Source organism: Oncorhynchus nerka, linkage group LG28 (genome assembly GCF_034236695.1).
Source record: "Oncorhynchus nerka isolate Pitt River linkage group LG28, Oner_Uvic_2.0, whole genome shotgun sequence".
NCBI lineage: Eukaryota > Metazoa > Chordata > Actinopteri > Salmoniformes > Salmonidae > Oncorhynchus > Oncorhynchus nerka.
In genome coordinates, this window is record NC_088423.1 from 22,034,404 (window position 1) to 22,054,454 (window position 20,051).

Consider the following 20,051-nt stretch of genomic DNA (forward strand, 5'->3'; position numbering starts at 1 on the left):
ATGTATACATTATAGTTGTTATTTATCAAATGCCTGGTTCTATTGTTTTCAGTTATTGTCTTATATTATCTCCAATGTATCTCCTATGTAAAAAATCTGATTAGGATGAATAATATTCGACAACACCTTTTTAATTCTAAGTGCTATACATTTAGCTAAAATGCTGGCATCACAACACTGAAGTGTAAGAGTTCTCCATTTTTATAGGAGTGGTTAAAACATGTTAATAATGGACATTTGAGTACATCTAAAAATATTTGATATACCTCAACTGCCATCCAGCCTTGGAGTTTTCCTGGATTTAAAGGCTTTAATTACATCTAGAAATGCATCCTCTGTATTCAGGCCTTCACACGAGTCTTTCTGTACCTCTGTTCATTTTACACTACTAATAGAAAAAAAATCCTCACAATTAACTTCAGTTAGTAGAGATGGACTAGACTGAAATGAAACATAATCTGAAAGTACTTTGCTTCCTCTAAAAATATTGTTTGGTGAATCATGGATGACACCGTCATTTGTAACAAGTTTCTGTATATTATTTTTGGTAGCATTTCTATGTTGAAGATTAAAAAAGAATTTGGTGCATTTTTCCCAATATTCCATCCAATTCGCTTTATTTTGTTAATATATTACACTTGATCTTTCTTGAATAAGCAACTCCATTTCTTAGTTTTTCTTCTAACTTATTCTGTTCATGAAAATAAAAATGTGGTTTTGGTCTTAATTTATGGTTAGGGTTATGCTTAGCAGTGTGTTTAAGGTTATTGTTAGGTTTAAAATTACATTTTAAGAAGAGAAATTGTAGAAATCGGCGGGGTTTATTTATAACGTTATGTTTGTGGTAACTAGTGACGACCCTGAACTGGAACTGTTGTCTGCGCATGCGTAAATGCTGTTTTGGCGAAATTTAGACTATCCGGTTAAGTGAAAGAAAATGTTCTATTTAGTTAGCAGCTTTTTGACTTGTACTTTCAAACGTGTCATTCCAGACATCAATGCTGTAGTTTAACAGCGGAATGAAGCATATTCTCTCAGCGAAACAATCAGAAAGTAGTGGGTACAATATTACCCAGCATTCCCTTCGCCCGTGTATAATGGAAACGGTATTTGATCATTTGCTGAAATTTCACCAAAAACACATAAAGCTACATTAAATTCCCTACTGGACCATATTATTGTGCACGGACTCAACATGCAATATTTTGTATTGTAGGTTTACCCAATGTGCGTTCAGTATGTTTGTCTACATAAAGAAACGTCTTGATGAGTAACTATAGAGCCACAGTGTTGCTGAAATTGCTACCCTATCCCTACTGTCGGTCTTGGTTGGCACCGAGTTTTTATCTCAGTCTATTTTCATCTATGAAAGTTACAGTTGTGCCATACATTTACGAACGGACAAGCTGACTGCGCTCTGAATTTACCAACGGCCCAGAGCACAATTACAGCTTCAATGACTCTTGATTGGTCAACATCACACTCTGTGGTCCCGCATTCGATGGCAGAGACGAAGTACGACAGAAAACACCATTTCTAGTAGTTACCATAGCCACAAAGTCAATTTTGACAATATCGTAAAAAATCACGAAAACAAAAATGAGCTTTTGGGTCTTAATTTAGGGTTATGCATAAGGTTAGCAGTGTGGCTATGGTTAGGCTTAAGGTTAGTGTTAGGTTTAAAATAACATTTTAAGAAGATAGATTGTAGAAATAGGCGGGGTGTATGACTTTGTGACTGTTGTAACTAGTAACGACCAGGAACGGCGATTTTGGTTTGTTTACATGAAACGGACCTAAACCTAGAGCACAAGGGCCACAAAGGAACAAATTAGACAAAAAGACATGTCTTAATGTATTTCATACGTAAGTAGCTAAAACGTTTATATTTTATTTAATTGCAGAGCTATTTTTGTGTTAGCATTCTTTCCTTTCTAGCATCACTCCTCCTTGTGCGCTCAGTTAGCTCACTACGATACGCGTTAACGTTAGCTACATAAAAACCGACCTGAATTTATTTTAAATTGCGATATTTGTATCTATCCACTACATAATATTTCGTCTTATATCTAACATTCCCACGCCATGCATTCCACTTGTCTGGTATTGCTAGCTAATCTTCGCTATCTAACATAAACTGTAGTTAGTCGGTAACGTTAGTTAGCTAGGTAGCTAGCAACTGTAGCTAGCTAGCTAACGTGTACAACAGGGTTATTTATTGATCCAACAGCTCTGTTGGCGTTTTTCCTCGTGTTGTATGTTAAATAAATCATTGAACTCTGTTATACGAAGGTTGTAGAATAATATGCAGATTCCACACCAGCGGGAGCGGAAAATATTTTTGGTATGTCATTGTTCTGGCAATTCTCAAAAACTTAATTGTTCATGCTTTTTACATTTGTATCACAAACCATTTTTGAGAAAATCATTATGAAAGTGTTCCTTTTTAAACCTATATGCCTCCTGTAAGACCCTATAATCGGTGAACAATAACGCTCAGTTGCGGTCAGTGCCATTTAAGATGAGGGAGGACGATGTTTTTTCATGAGCATGACCTTATTTTTATTAAAGCATATTGGATGACTGTCACTCATATTCCATTCACCCTGTTCAATGTAACAGCGATAGGTTTAGACTACTACATGATACGAACAATTTCCCTATACCTATCATGAGGTTGCTACAACCTAGCCTATGAATGAAAATTTACAACGTAGGCGCACACCGGTCTAGAGACAAATTTGAAGTGACAGACCTTGACATATGGACTGATGGTGACATTCAGTACCATCTTGCACACTCTTGCCTGCATCAAGCTGATATAGGGTGTGATCATTAGTCCAACAGTTGCAAACGATTGGACAAATTCAGGCATTTTTTTTATCACTGTGTTGTTCCATTTGCATCCGTTTAAGAAACATTTTTCAATAGAATCAGCGGAATGAATATCAATTCAAATTGTATTAGTCACATGTGCCGAATACAACAGGTCTGTAGACCTTACAGTGAAATGTTTACTTACGAGCCCCTAACCAACAATGCAGTTTAAAATAATAAAAGAAAAGTATCAAGTAATTAAAGAGCAGCAGTAATCGCAAGCAGTGATCACCTGTAAACACTGTTCACTTTCATAGCAGCCACGTTCTGTTCTTTTTATCTATGCACTCTCCTCCTTTCACCTCTTCGCTTGTGGATGCACAACACATCAGCTGTATGTGACCAGGCGAAAAAACCTTTCCAAGCCAAACCGCTACACACAGCCTCCATTGTTCTCACAATATTTGCTAAAGTAACGTCATAGTCAGCATAGCGAACAGAACTAACAAGTTAGTAAACCCTCTACAATCATGCAGTTACATTAGTGTACAGTCAGTAAGCAGTTAGTAAGCAGTTACACAGGCGGGCCCCGGTGGCAATAAATTGGTCAAACCAAAAGCTTACCTTGACTTGAAAGAGTTTCAGTGTTGTGTTGGATAGTCATAGCCAGCTTAGCTAACATAGCATCCCTCTGTTTGAGCAGGCTAAACTAGCTGTGAAACTGAAAAAAATTGCTGTTCTTCATTTTGGAAGAAATGAATTTAACTGTTCAACTATTGTCTCTCTCTCTCTCTGAGTCAACTACTCACCTCATTTTATGCAGTGCTAGCTGTAGCTTATGTGTTCAGTACTAAATTGATTATCTGATTCTTTGATTGGGTGGACAACGTGTCAGTCCATGCTGCAAGAGCTCTGATAGGTTGGAGGACGTCCTCCGGAACGTCATAATAACTGGAAGTCTTATCTTATAGGCAAGTCAGTTAAGAACAAATTCTTATTTTCAATAACGGCCTATTAACTATTCACTCTGTATCGAACAGTGGGTTAACTGCCTGTTCAGGGGCAGCACGACAGATTTGTACCTTGTCAGCTCGGGGATTTGAACTTGCAACCTTCCGGTTACTAGCCCAACACTCTAACCACTAGGCTACCCTGCCGCACCATGTATTACATAAAGATGGCAAGATGCAGCAGTTTAAATGAGTACAGTATATACATATGAGATGAGTAATGTACGGTATGTAAACATTTATATTAAGTGGCATTGTTTAAAGTGGCTAGTCATACATTTTGACATCAATTTCCATTATTAAAGTGGCTGGAGTTGAGTCAGTATGTTGACAGCAGCCACTCAATGTTAGTGGTGGCTGTTTAACAGTCTGATGGCCTTGAGATAGAAGCTGTTTTTCAGTCTCTCTTTGTCCCTGCTTTGATGCACCTGTACTGAGCTCGCCTTCTGGATGATAGCGGGGTGAACAGTCAGTGGCTCGCTCGGGTGGTTGTTGTCCTTGATGATCTTTATGGCCTTCCTGTGACATCGGGTGGTGTAGGTGTCCTGGAGGGCAGGTAGTTTGCCCCCGATTATGCGTTGTGCAGACCTCACTACCATCTGGAGAGCCTTACGGTTGTGGACGGAGCAGTTGCCTTACCAGGCGGTGATACAGCCCGACAGGATACTCTCGATTGTGCATCTGTAGAAGTTTGTGAGTGCTTTTGGTGACAAGCTGAATTTCTTCAGCCTCCTGAGGTTGAAGAGGCGCTGCTGCGCCTTTTTCACAACGCTGTCTGTGTGGGTGGACCATTTCAGTTTGTCCGTGATGGATACGCCGAGGAACTTAACTTACTACCCTCTCCACTACTGTTCCGTCGACGTGGATAGGGGGTGCTCCCTCTGCTGTTTCCTGAAGTCCACAATCATCTCCTTTGTTGACGTTGAGTGTGAGGTTATTTTCCTGACACCACACTCCGAGGGCCCTCACCTCCTCCCTGTAGGCTGTCTCGTCGTTGTTGGTAATCAAGCCTACCACTGTAGTGTCGTCCGCAAACGTGACCATTGCGGGTGTATCGAAATGCTTGTGTTCCTAGCTCCAACAGTGCCATAGTATCTAACAATTCACAACAATACACACATCTAAAAGTTAAAGAATGGAATTAAGAAATATCTCAATATTATTATGGGCAATGTCAGAAGAACATGTCTAAACAAAAGGCTGCACTTCACCAGATGATTACATGACCCATCAAGTTAGAAAGGTGTGACTAGGGGTGATTACGGCCATCTATCGTATTTCATTAACACGTGTACATGTCTAGACAATAGTTACCCATCCACTTAGCTAGATGTGGCTCGGGTTGGTTTTAGCATTTCCTTCACATGACCCATTAATTTAGACAAGTGTGTTGGGAAAGCGTCATCAAATAATTAAACATTTTAAATCTGGACACTTTCTCCTCTTGATATTGTTACTATGTAAGTAACCATTTCACTTTACCATTTACACCTTCTGTATCCTCTGTATATGACAAACGTAGATTTGATTTGATATAGTGTGTGTTAAACAGGCAGTAATGTGAAGAACAACATGACCTGCACCAAAGTCAGGTTAGAATATACTTCAAGGACTAGATAGTGTATTTTTACCTGGAGTTTTTCCTTATTGTAGGCAACTATTTTTACCACTTTTAATCTTGAAATCTTTGTTTACTTAACTATTCACTCTGTTTAGCACATGGCCTCACATATATGAATCCTTAATTAATACATTTCAATCCAAATACATTTCCGGCGCCGACAGAGATGGCCGCCTCGCTTCGTGTTATTTCTTACATTGGTACCCCAGGTAATCTAGGTTTCATTACATACAGTCGGGAGGAACTACTGAATATAAGAGCAACGTCAACTCACCATCATTACGAACAGGAATATGACTTTCCCGAAGCGGATCCTGTGTTTTGCCTTCCACCCAGGACAATGGATCGGATCCCAGCCGGCGTCCCTAAACGACGCCGTAAAAGGGGCAAACAAAGCGGTCTTCTGGTCAGGCTCCGGAGATGGGCACATCGCACACCACTCCCTAGCATACTACTCGCCAATGTCCAGTCCCTTGACAACAAGGTTGATGAAATCCGAGCAAGGGTAGCATTCCAGAGAGACATCAGAGACTGTAACGTTCTTTGCTTCACGGAAACATGGCTCACTCGAGAGACGCTAACAGAGTCGGTGCAGCCAGCTGGTTTCTTCACGCATGGCGCTGACAGAAACAAGCATATTTCTGGTAAGAAGAGGGGCGGGAGGGTATGCCTAATGATTAACGAGACGTGGTGTGATCATAACAACATACAGGAACTCAAGTCCTTCTGTTCACCTGACTTAGAATTCCTCACAATCAAATGTCGACCGCATTATCTACCAAGAGAATTCTCTTCGATTATAAACACAGCCGCATATATTCCCCCCCAAGCAGACCCATCGATGGCCCCGAACTAACTTTATTTGACTCTATGTAAACTGGAAACCACATATCCTGAGGCTGCATTCATTGTAGCTGGGGATTTTAACAAGGCTAATCTGAAAACAAGACTCCCTAAATTCTATCAGCATATCGATTGTGCTACCAGGGCTGGTAAAACCCTGGATCATTGTTATTCTAACTTCCGTGATGCATATAAGGCCCTCCCCCGCCCTCCTTTTGGAAAAGCTGACCACGACTCTATTTTGTTGCTTCCAGCCTAGAGACAGAAACTAAAACAAGAAGCTCCCGCGCTCGGGTCTGTTCAATGCTAGTCCGACCAATCTGATTCCACGCTTCAAGACTGCTTCAATCACGTGGATTGGGATATGTTCCGCATTGCGTCCAACAACAACATTTAGGAATACGCTGATTCGGTGAGCGAGTTCATTAGAAAGTGCATCGGCGATTCTATACCCACGGCAACGATTAAAACATTCCCAAACCAGAAACCGTGGATTGAGGGCAGCATTCGCACAAAACTGAAAGCGCGAACTACTGCTTTTAACCAGGGCAAGGTGACCGGAAACATGACCGAATACATACAGTGTAACTATTCCCTCCGCAAGGCAATCAAACAAGCTAAGTGTCATTGTAGAGACAAGTAGAGTCACAATTCAACGGCTCACACGAGGTGTGTGGCAGGGTCTACAGTCAAACAGGGATTACAAAAAGAAAACCAGCCCCGTGGCGGACTAGGACGTCTTGCTCCCAGACAGACTAAATAACTTTTTCGCTCGCTTTGAGGACAATAAAGTGCCACTGACAAGGCCCGATACCAAAACCTGCGGGCATTCCTTCACTGCAGCCGACGTGAGTAAAACATTTAAACGCCTTGCAAGGCTGCAGGCCCAGACAGCATCCCCAGCTGCGTCCTCAGAGCATGCGCAGACCAGCTGGCTGGTGTGTTTACGGACATATTCAATCAATCCTTATCCCAGTCTGCTGTTCCCACATGCTTCAAGAGGGCCACCATTGTTCCTGTTCCCAAGAATGCTAAGGTAACTGAGCTTAACGACTACCTCCCCGTACCACTCACTTCCGTCATCATGAAGTGGTTTGAGAGATTAGTCAAGGACCATATCACCTCCACCCTAGACCCACTCCAATTTGCTTACCGCCCCAATCAAATCAAATTTATTTATATACCCCTTTGTACATCAGCTGATATCTCAAAGTGCTGTACAGAAACCCAGCCTAAAACCCCAAACAGCAAGCAATGCAGGTGTAGAAGCACGGTGGCTAGGAAAAACTCCCTAGAAAGAAGAAACCTAGAGAGGAACCAGGCTATGTGGGGTGGCCAGTACTCTTCAAATGTTCATAAATGACCAGCATGGTCAAATAATAATAATAATCACAGGCAGAACAGTTGAAACTGGAGCAGCAGCACGGCCAGGTGGACTGGGGACAGCAAGGAGTCATCATGTCAGGTAGTCCTGAGGCATGGTCCTAGGGCTCAGGTCCTCCGAGAGAAAGAAAGAAAGAGAGAATTAGAGAGAGCACACTTAAATTCACACAGGACACCGGATAGGACAGGAGAAGGACTCCAGATATAACAAACTGACCCTAGCCCCCCGACAAATAAACTACTGCAGCATAAATACTGGAGGCTGAGACACGAGGGGTCAGGAAACACCGTGGCCCCATCCGATGACACCCCCGGACAGGGCCAAACAGGAAGGATATAACCCCACCCACTTTGCCAAAGCACAGCCCCCACACCACTAGAGGGATATCTTCAACCACCAACTTACCATCCTGAGACAAGGCCGAGTATAGCCCACAAAGATCTCCGCCACGGCACAACCCAAGGGGGGGAGGGGGGGGCGCCAACCCAGACAGGAAGATCACATCAGTGACTCAACACACTCAGGTGACGCACCCCTCCTAGGGACGGTATGAAAGAGCCCTAGTAAGCCAGTGACTCAGCCCCTGTAATAGGGTTAGAGGCAGAGAATCCCAGTGGAAAGATGGGAACCGGCCAGGCAGAGACAGCAAGGGCGGTTCGTTGCTCCAGAGCCTTTCCGTTCACCTTCACACTCCTGGGCCAGACTACACTCAATCATATGACCCACTGAAGAGACGAGTCTTCAGTAAAGACTTAAAGGTTGAGACCGAGTTTGCGTCTATCACATGGGTAGGCAGACCGTTCCATAAAAATGGAGCTCTATAGGAGAAAGCCCAGCCTCCAGCTGTTTGCTTAGAAATTCTAGGGACAATTAGGAGGCCTGCGTCTTGTGACCGTAGCATACGTGTAGGTATGTACGGCAGGACCAAATCAGAGAGATAGGTAGGAGCAAGCCCATGTAATGCTTTGTAGGTTAGAAGTAAAACCTTGAAATCAGCCCTTGCCTTGACAGGAAGCCAGTGTAGGGAGGCTAGCACTGGAGTAATATGATCACATTTTTTGGTTTTAGTCAGGATTCTAGCAGCCGTATTTAGCACTAACTGCAACCACACTGCCCTAACCCATCTGGACAAGAGGAATACCTATGTGAGAATGCTGTTAATCTACTACAGCTCAGCATTCAACACCATAGTACCCTCCAAACTCGTCATCAAGCTCGAGACCCTGGGTCTCGACCCCGCCCTGTGCAACTGGGTACTGGACTTCCTGACGGGCCGCCCCCAGGTGGTGAGGGTAGGTAACAACATCTCCACCCCGCTGATCCTCAACACTGGGACCCCACAAGGGTGCGTTCTGAGCCCTCTCCTGTACTCCCTGTTCACCCACAACTGCATGGCCATGCACTCCTCCAACTCAATCAGCAAGTTTGCGGACGACACTACAGTGGTAGGCTTGATTACCAACAACGACGAGACGGCCTACAGGGAGGAGGTGAGGGCCCTCGGAGTGTGGTGTCAGGAAAATAACCTCACTCACACTCAACGTCAACAAAACAAAGGAGATCATTGGACTTCAGGAAACCGCAGAGGGAGCACCCCCCCTATCCACAACGACGGGACAGTAGTGGAGAGGGGGGCGACAGGGTAGCCTAGTGGTTAGAGCATTGGACTAGTAACCGGAAGGTTGCAAGTTCAACCCCCCGAGCTGACAAGGTACAAATCTGTAGTTCTGCCCCCAAACAAGGCAGTTAACCCACTGTTCCTAGGCTGTCATTGAAAATAAGAATTTGTTTTTAACTGACTTGCCTAGTTAAATAAAGGTAAAAAAAAAAAAGAGGGTAGTAAGTTTTAAGTTCCTCGGCGTACACATCACTGACAAACTGAATTGGTCCACCCACACAGACAGCGTTGTGAAGAAGGCGCAGCAGCGCCATAATTCCACCATAATTTGCAAATAAATCCATAAAAAATCCTACAATTTGATTTTCTGGATTTTTTTTCTTCTAATTTTGTCTGCCATAGTTGAAGTGTACCTATGATGAAAATTACAGGCCTCATCTTTTTAAGTGGGAGAACTTGCACAATTGGTGGCTGACTAAATACTTTTTTGCCCCAATGTATATTGACACCAAGATGATATCTGTATCTTGTAAGGTTCACAGATCATAGGGTCTTGCAGGAGGCATGTATAGGTCTATATATGGCCTAAAATGGCTAATTTCATCATGATTTTCTACAAAATGATTTGTGATACAAATGTAAAAAACATGTTAAACATCCTTCCTCCCGATGAAGTTTCAATGTGAGAATTTCAAGAACAATCTGAGATGCCAAAAATATTTTCAGCTGCCGTGGAATCGCCCAATTAGCCTTGCTTGCTTAAATTATTGACCCATGCGTTAATAATTTAGCTAGCCAGCTAGCTAGCTACTTCCCTTGATCCCTTCCATCATCAAATTAATGCCAAGAATTTATCAATCTAGTAGTTAGTGAGCCATCTAAAAAAAAGTTGCTCAAAACAAGGATGCTTTTTATATCTTGTTTTGCAGCTATTGCGCCCAGCTGTGGAGAACGTCCTCATTCATGCCCCAGACAGTTGAAGCATGCTGGTAGTAACGTTAGTATGCAGCCCAACGTAATCAGAAGAGATGCCGGAGTCTGGCATCAAACGAAAAGCCTGCTTTACAAGAATCTTCTCATCAAATGGAGGACTAAACAACAGAGTCTGCAGGTGGGTTACTTGGTGCACCTTGCCCTTTGTCTGCCTGATTTGAATCACTTTGGGGCAGTTTCATGGACACAGATAAAGCCTATTATGTTTTGCATCTGATAAAAGTAGCTAGCTGTATAGTTCACTATATAACTCATCTGTATCTAACCCATGCTGCCAATCATCATTTCCTTCTGCCAGGAGAATGGTAGTACAAAAGTCTCATTCAATTCTATGATAATATTCACACCACACTTTAGGCTGCCCCCATTAGGACTATACGGCTTAGTTAGGTAATACTACTGCAGCCTGCTGAAGGCTGATTTGTATGTGGTGTTTATAGCCTACATACGCCACTCAATCAGGTTCATGCTACTCCCTTAGGGCTAGGAGTGCACTGACATGGTCAATCACATGTACCTTCCTTTCTCTTGTTTTACCTCCCTCCAGAGCATGTTGGCTCTAGCATTTTATTGTGCCCACCCGCCCGCAAGCTTTAACTTCTCTGGGATATGTGGGACGCTAGCCTCGCCAACAGCCAGTGAAATTGCAGGGCGCCAAATTCAAAACAACAGAAATCCCATAATTAAAATTCCTCAAACATACAAGTATTTTACATCATTTTAAAGATAAACTTCTTGTAAATCCAGCCACAGTGTCCGATTTCAAATAGGCTTTACGGCGAAAGCACACCAAACGATTACGTTAGGTCAGCACCTAGTCACAGAGAACCATAAAGCCATTTTCCAGCCAAGGAGAGCCCTCACAAAAGTCAGAACTAGCGATTTAAATTAATCACTAACCTTTGATGATCTTCATCAGGTGGCACTCACAGTACTTCATGTTACACAATAAATGTCTGTTTTGTTCGATAAAGTTCATCTTTATGTCCAAAAACCTCTTTTGAAATTGGTGTTTTATGATCAGAAATGCATTTTCTCAAACAAACATCTGGTGAAAGTGAAGAGAGCCACATCAAATGACAGAAATACTCATAATAAACATTGATAAAAGATACAAGTCTTATGTATGGAAATATAGATAAACTTCTCCTTAATGCAACCGCTGTGTCAGATTTCAAAAAGGCTTTACGGCGAAAGCACACCTTGCGATTATGTTAGGTCAGCACCTAGCCACAGAAAAACATACAGCCATTTTCCAAAGAAGGAGAGGTGTCACAAAAGTCAGAAATATAATTGTAAATATTCACTTACCTAAGATGATCTTCATCAGAATGCACTCCCATGAATCCCAGTTCCACAATAAATGTTTGTTTTGTTCGATAAAGTCCATAATTTATGTCCAAATACCTAATTTTTGTTCGCACGTTTAGTTCACAAATCCAAACTCACGAGGCGCGGGCAAGTCCAGGCGAAAGTTCCGTCAAAAAGTCCAAAATGTTATATTGCAGTTCGTAGAAACATGTCAAACGATGTATATAATCAATCTTTAGGATATTTTTATCATATATCTTCAATAATGTTTCAACCGGGACAATTCCTTTGTCATTAGAAATGCAATGGAACGCAGCTAACTCTCATGGGCGAGCACGAGACTGAGCTCATGGCACTCTGCCAGACACCTGGTTGAAACAGCTCTCATTCAGCCCCCCTCAAACAAGGTTCTAAAGACTGTTGACATCTAGTGGAAGCCTTAGGAAGTGCAATATGACCCCATAGACACTGTATATTCGATAGGCAATGACTTGAAAAACTACAAACCTCAGATTTCCCACTTCCTTCTCAGGTTTTTGCCTGCCATATGAGTTCTGTTATACTCACAGACATGATTCAAACAGTTTTAGAAACTTCAGAGTGTTTTCTATCCAAATCTACTAATCCAGTCGTTTCATTCTAAACCAGGATTTCTATAGAACGCCGTTTGAGTCTTTGTGTGTCAAAAATATATACAATTTAACATGTCAAATAAGCTTGTTGACAGATCAGGACCTGAATATGACTGCTCGTCACATAATAATTTAACGCATTTACATATTTTTTACGTAGTTATTACACATTGATTACACTCAATCGTATTTCATATGTCACAACGATTCATTGATACGTATGCTAAGATGCTGGTAAAGTCTCGTGCACCTACAGTGCTCGTCATTTTAAAAAAGCTAGCTAGATCATGGATGCAAACAATGTTCTTCCCCAAAAACATAGCAAAACGACATCTGTTTCAGTAGCTGTAGTTAGCAAGCTAACTAAATAGCTAGGTGTCATTGTCTAAAATAACCAGTTCTTTGATTAATGGTGGTCGGACCCATGTATGTGAAGCTAGCCACAATAAGGTTTAGCCACAATCGTAGACTTTGGTTAGCCTTCAAAATAAAATTATGGCATAATTCTACTATTTGTATTCAATTGCATCACTGTCAATTACTTTATTTTGAAGGCAAACGCAAATTCCACTATTGTGCTTAATCCTTATTGTGGCTAGCTTCATAACCCGGTCCGGTCGAGCACTTGCCAGATGAAGCTAGCTGGCTGCTTATAACGTTAGCTTTGGCCAACAGGGTTAAGTAACTGGCTAGCTATTTATTTTCATGAACTGAAGTTCAATTTCAATAGGCGAACAACAAGTGGCAACATAGCTAATACTTTAATACTTTTCCTAAATTATTGCTAAGAACAATGAAAATGACTGCAGTTTTTTACTGGTTATTGTTTTCAGGCTACCCCAGAAGTTGCGGTTGAACAAATGATGCTTTATTACCAATGCGTTATTGTAAGCACATCGTTCGTGGTCTATTTTTGCTTGTTTGCTGACTTTTTTTGTACAGCTTTGACAGTGCTACTGTATATTTTTTGACATGCAAAGACCCAAACGGCATTCCATAGTATGTATGTCGTGAAGCTAATAGCAGTGACGGTATTACTGTGTAACTCCGGTAGGGCAACATCGGAAAAATAGCGCACTTGATAGTGTTACCCGGTGTTCGACCAGTCGGCGAATGCCAACATCACCCACAACAGAGAACGGTTGATTGTCAAGGGCAATGAATTACATTATCTTGGCTTTAATGGATTTCGCCTTTGAGTTGTCTCGCTGAAATTTTGTTACTCTTTCAAATGACTACTTGACTTGTTGACTGTTAGACCCGCACAGCAGACATTGTGGGCTAGTTTAGGAATGCTGCGTTGCACGTATAGAGTAACATTTTACGTGGCGTCATTATGTCATGTATCTTCGTTATATAGGTATGCACGTCAGCTTTGACATCGGTTTTGCACATCGGTCGTTAAACTAGACATCGGCCGATACCGGCATTTTTAGCTAATATTGGCCGATTCCGATATGTTCACCGATATATCTGCCTCGCCTGGTTCACTAACTACTTCTCAGAGTTCAGTGTGTCAACTCGGAGGGCTTGTTGTCCGGACCTCTGGCAGTCTATGGGGGTGCCACAGTGTTCAATTCTTTTTTCTGTGTGTGTGTATATATATATATATATCAATGATGTCGCTTTTGCTGCGGGTGATTCTTTGATTCACCTTTACGCAGACGACACCATTCTGTATACATCTGGCCCTTCTTTGGACACTGTTAACAAATTTCCAAACGAGCTTCAATGCCATATAACTCTCCTTCCGTGGCCTCCAACTGCTCTTAAATGCTAATAAAACGAAATGCATGCTCTTCAAACGATTGCTGCCCGCTTCCACCCGCCCGACTAGTATCACTACTCTGGACGGTCCTGACTTAGAATATTTGGACAACTATAAATACCTAGGTGTCTGGCTAGACTGTAAACTCTCCTTCCAGATTCACAGTAAGCATCTCCAATCCAAAATTCAATCTAGAATCGGCTTCCTATTTCTCAACAAAGCCACCTTCACTCATGCTGCCAAACATACCCGTGTAAAACTGACCGATGTCATTTACAAAATAGCCTCCAACACTCTACTCATCAAATTGGATGCAGTCTATCACAGTGCCATCCGTTTTGTCACCAAAACCCCATATACTACCCACCACTGCGACCTGTATGCTCTCGTTGGCTGGTCTTCGCTACATATTCGTTGCCAAACCCACTGGCTCCAGGTCATCTATAAGTCTTTGCTCGGTAAAGCTCCGCCTTATCTCACCATAGCAGCACCCACCTGTAGCATGCGCTCCACTGGTCATCCCCAAAGCCAACACCAATACATGCATACATACATACATACAAACATACATACATACATACATACATACATACCTACCCATATATATACATAAACATACATGCATATACACACTTAAAAAAATAGTGCCTTTATTATTTCCCAGCAAACCCTACTATCCCTCCCCCGATTGGAGTAAACTAATAAACAATAACACTTAGGTTTCTACCTTCAGATAATACATATTATACACAATCTGTTTTTACAATAGTTATATTCTGTTTTGTTTTAAGTCCTTCCTCTATTTTCCTTCTTTGTAGGGCCATGCGTTTTTCATTTGGAGTTGCTAAATTGCTGTAATGCATTATTAATGCATTTCCCGGTTTCATATTTTCCACCCGGGGTAGCCAGTGTTTGAGGGGCTTCCTGGAAATTAACTCGCTGTATAAGGGAAGTCAGAAAGTGTTGAATAACTAGGCTTGAGTTCCAAATGGTACCTTTGTCGTTTTGCACTATATCGGGACGCAGGCTGACACTTAGCATACAGTTCCTACTGCACGTGCTGTCAAAACGAAGTGGTCGACTCTGCTTTTTAATCATGCTGGCCACATCAACCACTCGCTGAATGTCATAATCCGTCTTGGACTGGCTGCAATCCTTTTAAAGGTTATTAAAATGCAACCAAATAAATGAGGCGTGTTATGTAACGCTCCATACCTCCATGCCAAGCTTGTCTGGGAGCAAAGCACCAATGCCAGTTTAGCGCTAATGATTATCCTTTGGCGAAACTGTTTATCAAACGTGTTTGGTTTTTTGTAATAGTTGTTCATTACAGATTTATAAACTAACGATAAGCAAGTAATTAAGTTTATTAACAACTGAACTTGAACGTAATGGCAAAATGTAGATTTCTGCCTAAATATAGATATACCCAAAAGTGAATTTTTTTTGTTTTTGTGATGGCCATAAACAATTTGCCTGACAACTAGGGTTACAAAGGGTCGGTAGATTTCCGGAAATTTTCCATGGGAAGTTAAGCCCTGGAATTTGGGGAATTTTGCTTAAATTCATCAAAAAAGTTTACTTATAACAGTGAACCATTTTTTTTTGTGGGATACACATCAGGCAATTCTAGGTCTTGTGGCATTTTGGTTAAACTATCCCCAATTCAATGGAATTGCAACCCTCTGCATGCACAGTGCATTCTTCCATCACATGTACAGTGCTCTCTTCCAACACATGTACAGCTGATTCTCAAGATATTGCACACTAATGAGATGCTATTGAGCCCACACTACTACACTGTCTGAGCCAAGGACTACATGTTTTCTGGTAAGTTTTGATTACAATACTTGGTGGGGTGAATATAGGTTACAGCAAAGTGTGTTTTAAATAATTTCTAACAATTTCTGCTGGTTAGTTTTTGCTACCATGTGGGTTTTAGCTTGCTTGAGCCTGCAAACTGTTAATTCACTTGTTTCCATACATGTTTAATTTTAAAACATTTGTCTTTCAAAGGAATTGTTTCATCTAACTGCTTAACGTTTTATCTGTACATGGAATTGTATTATTTATTTTTACAATTTATTTTCTCATCTTTACAGGAAAATGCCACGGGCACTATCTGATGTGTGGAGACATTTCACTGCAGCTAATGTAGAGGGAAAACGGTGTACATTTGCAAATGCTGTGCCAAATCATATGTGAAGAATGCAACAAAGATGCAGAATAATCTGGCCAAGTACATAAAGTTCCCTCAGCACTCACAACAAGCAACCTCTGACAAAAGTCCCTCTATTTCTATTCAAGGTGAAAATGATGAATCAGACACCTTATCGATAGGAACAGCTCATGGTCCTCATGGAATCAGAAGTTTTATTTTGCTCAATGGAGGAACATAGTCAGAGAAATGCTGATGGATGTCTTGCTTGAATGGTATATGCAACTGGTTCACCTCTGATGCTCACAGGCAATGTGTATTGGAAGAGATTTCTGGATGTTCTTCGCCCAGCATACACCCCTCCAACCAGACATGCTTTATCTACTCATTTTATGGATACAGAGTTCAAGTGAAGGTCAAGCAAATCATAGAGCAAGCAGACTGTATTGCAATCATCTCAGATGGGTGGTCGAATGTTCGTGTGCAGGGAATAATTAACTACATCTCCACCCCTCAACCAGTATTCTACAAGAGCACGGACACAAGGGACAACAGAAACACCGGTCTCTACATTGCAGATGAGCTGAATGCAGTCAATGACCTTGGACCACAGAAGGTATTTGCACTGGTGACAGACAATGCTGCGAACACGAAGACTGCTTGGTCTAAAGTGGAGTCCTACCCACACATCACACCCATTGGCTGTGCTGCTCATGCATTGAATCTGCTCTTCAAGGACATCATGGCACTGAAAATAATGGATGCACTCTACAAGAGAGCCAAGGAAATGGTTAGGTATGTGAAGGGTCATCAAGTTATAGCAGCAATCTACTTCACCAAGCAAAGTGAGAAGAATAAGAGCACCACATTGAAGCTGCCCAGCAACACCCATTGGGGTGGTGTTGTCGTCATGTCTCCTGGAGGGGAAGGAGTCTTTCCAAGAAATGGCCATATCACAATCTGCCGATATGGACACCATCAAGAGGATCCTCCTGGATTATGTATTTTGGGAGAGGGTGGTAAGCAGCCTGAAACTCCTGAAACCTATAGTAAAAGCCATTGCACGGATTGAGGAAGACAATGCCATCCTGTCTGATGTTCAGACTCTGCTTACAGATGTAAGAGAAGAAACACGTACTGCCCTGCCCACTTCACTGTTGCTCCAAGCAGAGGAAACTGCAGTTCTGAAATACATCAAAAAGTGTGAAGACTTCTGCCTGAAATCCATACACTCTGCAGCGTACATGTTGGACCCTAAGCATGCTGGCAAGAGCATCCTGTCTGGTGCAGAGATCAACAAGGCCTATGGTGTCATCACTACCATGTCTCGCCACCTTGGCCTGGATGAGGGCAAGGTTCTTGGCAGTTTGGAGAAGTACACTTCCAAGCAAGAGCTTTGGGATGAAGATGCAATATGGCAGTCGTGCCAACATATCTCATCAGCCACCTGGTGGAAGGGATTTTGTGGATCTGAGGCTCTTTCCCCTGTTGCCTCCATTATCCTCCAAATCCCACCAACATCAGCTGCCTCAGCGCAACTGGTCCTTGTTTGGGAACACACACACACACCAAAGAACGCAACAGGCTGACCAATACAAGGGTTGAACAATTGGTGGCCATGTGAGGCATTTTGAGCCTGACAATGAGCCACCCTCAAGGTTGGAATGTGACTGTGAAGATGAGGTCTCAGAGTCTGGATGTTCAAGAGGTGAACTGTCATTTTATAGATGCATGTTGAAAATGTTTTTGGGAGATGTGATGGATCATTGGGGATCATTCAATATTCCCTTTTTGTTCAGTGAAATTATCCCATGTGAAGAGTCAACTCATTTAATTAAAGTTCAATTCATAACTAAATTGTTTTGTTTTTTTCTATTGGAAGAATTTAATCATTTGCAATTGTCTGCTTATGATAAGGTACAAGGTTTCTGTCACCATATCATATGGTAAATACAGTTGAAGTCGGAAGTGTACATAGACTTAGGTTGGAGTCATTAAACTTGTTTTTCAACCACACCACAAATTTCTTGTTAACAAACTATACTTTTGGCAAGTTGGTTAGGGCATCTACTCTGTGAATGACACAAGTAATTTTCCCAGCAATTGTTTACAGACAGATTATTTCACTTATAATTCACTGTATCACAATTCCACAAGTAAAACTGTCTTTAAAAGAAAATTTCAGAAAATAATGTCATGGCTTTAGAAGCTTCTGATGGGCTAATTTACTTATTTTGAGTCAATTGCAGGTGTACCTGTGGATGAATTTTAAGGCCTACCTTCAAACTTAGTGCCTCTTTGCTTGACATCATGGGAAAATCAAAAGAAATCGGCCAAGACCTCAGAAAAAAAATGTAGACCACAAATCTGGTTCATCCTTGGGAGAAATTTCCAAACACCTGAAGGTACCACTTTCATCTGTACAAACAATAGTACGCAAGTATAAACACCATGGGACCACGCAGCCGTCATACCGCTCAGGAAGGAGACGCCTCCTAGAGATGAAAATACTTTGGTGTGAAAAGTGCAAATCAATCCCAGAACAGCAACAGACCTTGTGAAGATGCTGGAGGAAACAGGTATAAAAGTATCTATATCCCCAGCAAAACGAGTCCTATATTGACATAACCTGAAAGGTCACTCAGCAAGGAAGAAGCCACTGCTCCAAAACCGCCATAAAAAAAGCCAGACTACGGTTTGCAACTGCACATGGGACAAAGATTGTACATTTTGGTGAAATGACCTCTGGTCTGATGACACAAAAATAAAACTGTTTGGCCATAATGACCAATGTTATGTTTGGAGAAAAAAGGGGAGGCTTGCAACCCAAAAAACACCATCCCAACCGTGAAGCACGGGGTGGCAGCATCATGTTGTTGGGGTACTTTGCTGCAGGAGGGACTGGTGCATTTCACAAAATAGATGGCATCGTGAGGTAGGAAAAGTATGTGGATATATTGTAGCAACATCTCAAGACATCAGTCAGGAAGTCAAAGCTTGGTCGCAAATGGCTCTTCCAAATGGGCAGTGACCCCAAGCATACTTCCGAAGTTGTGGCAAAAGTTACACCACCTCTGTCAGGAGGAATGGGCCAAAATTCACCCAACTTATTGTGGGAAGCTTGTGTGAGGCTACCCAAAACGTTTGACCCAAGTTAATCAATTTAAAGGCAATGCTACTGAATACTAATTGATTGTATGTAAACTTCTGACCCACTGGGAATGTGATTCTCTCTACTAATATTCTGACATTTCACATTCTTTAAATAAAGTGGTTATCCTAACTGACCTAAGACAGGGACATTTTACTTGGATTAAATGTCAGCAATTGTGAAAAACTGAGTTTACATACACCTTAGCCAAATACGTGAAAACTTCTGACTTCAACTGTATATCCAATGCATTAAACATCTACATGTAAATGGTGTTAATATTAGTTTGCATATATTTCCGTTAATTCCCACAAAGTTTCTAGCTCTGAATATTCCCCAAAATGTGCAACCCTAGTACCACCCCAACCTTGTCACAACTCAACTGATTTGCTCAAAAGCATTAAGAAGGAAAGAAATTCCACAAATGAACTTTCAACAAGGCACACCTGTTAATTGAAACGCATTCCAGGTGACTACCTGAGTTGAGAGAATGCCAAGAGTGTGCAAAGCTGTCATCAAGGCAAAGGGTGGCTATTTTGAAGTATCTGAAATATTAAAAGTATTTTTGATTTGTTTCACACTTCTTACTACATGATTCCTTGTGTCATTTTATTGTTTTTATATATTCACTATTATAGAAAAATACAGAATAACCCTGGAATGAGTTGGTGTGTCCAAATTCTTGACTGGTACTGTGTGTGTGCGCAATGTGAAGAGTCAACTCCTTTTATTAAAATTGTCTACC

General features: G+C 41.7%; 1 protein-coding gene and 1 long non-coding RNA gene across 2 annotated transcripts in view; both read left to right on the plus strand.

Annotated features, from left to right (window-relative positions):
• The first annotated feature begins 1,733 nt into the window (after nt 1–1,733).
• The window catches only part of abca5 (ATP-binding cassette, sub-family A (ABC1), member 5), an 88,701-nt gene continuing 70,383 nt past the window's right edge, over nt 1,734–20,051 (plus strand). Inside the window, exons 1-2 of the mRNA XM_029640128.2 lie at nt 1,734–1,866; nt 10,223–10,404. Coding sequence (XP_029495988.1) covers nt 1,854–1,866; nt 10,223–10,404 — 195 coding nt within the window. The 5' untranslated portion in view covers nt 1,734–1,853. The remainder of the gene's footprint in view (nt 1,867–10,222; nt 10,405–20,051) is intronic.
• Nucleotides 10,411–18,012, plus strand: LOC135565549 (uncharacterized). The gene is made up of 2 exons (XR_010461666.1): nt 10,411–15,827; nt 16,100–18,012. It is a non-coding gene; the product is annotated as an uncharacterized LOC135565549 (long non-coding RNA).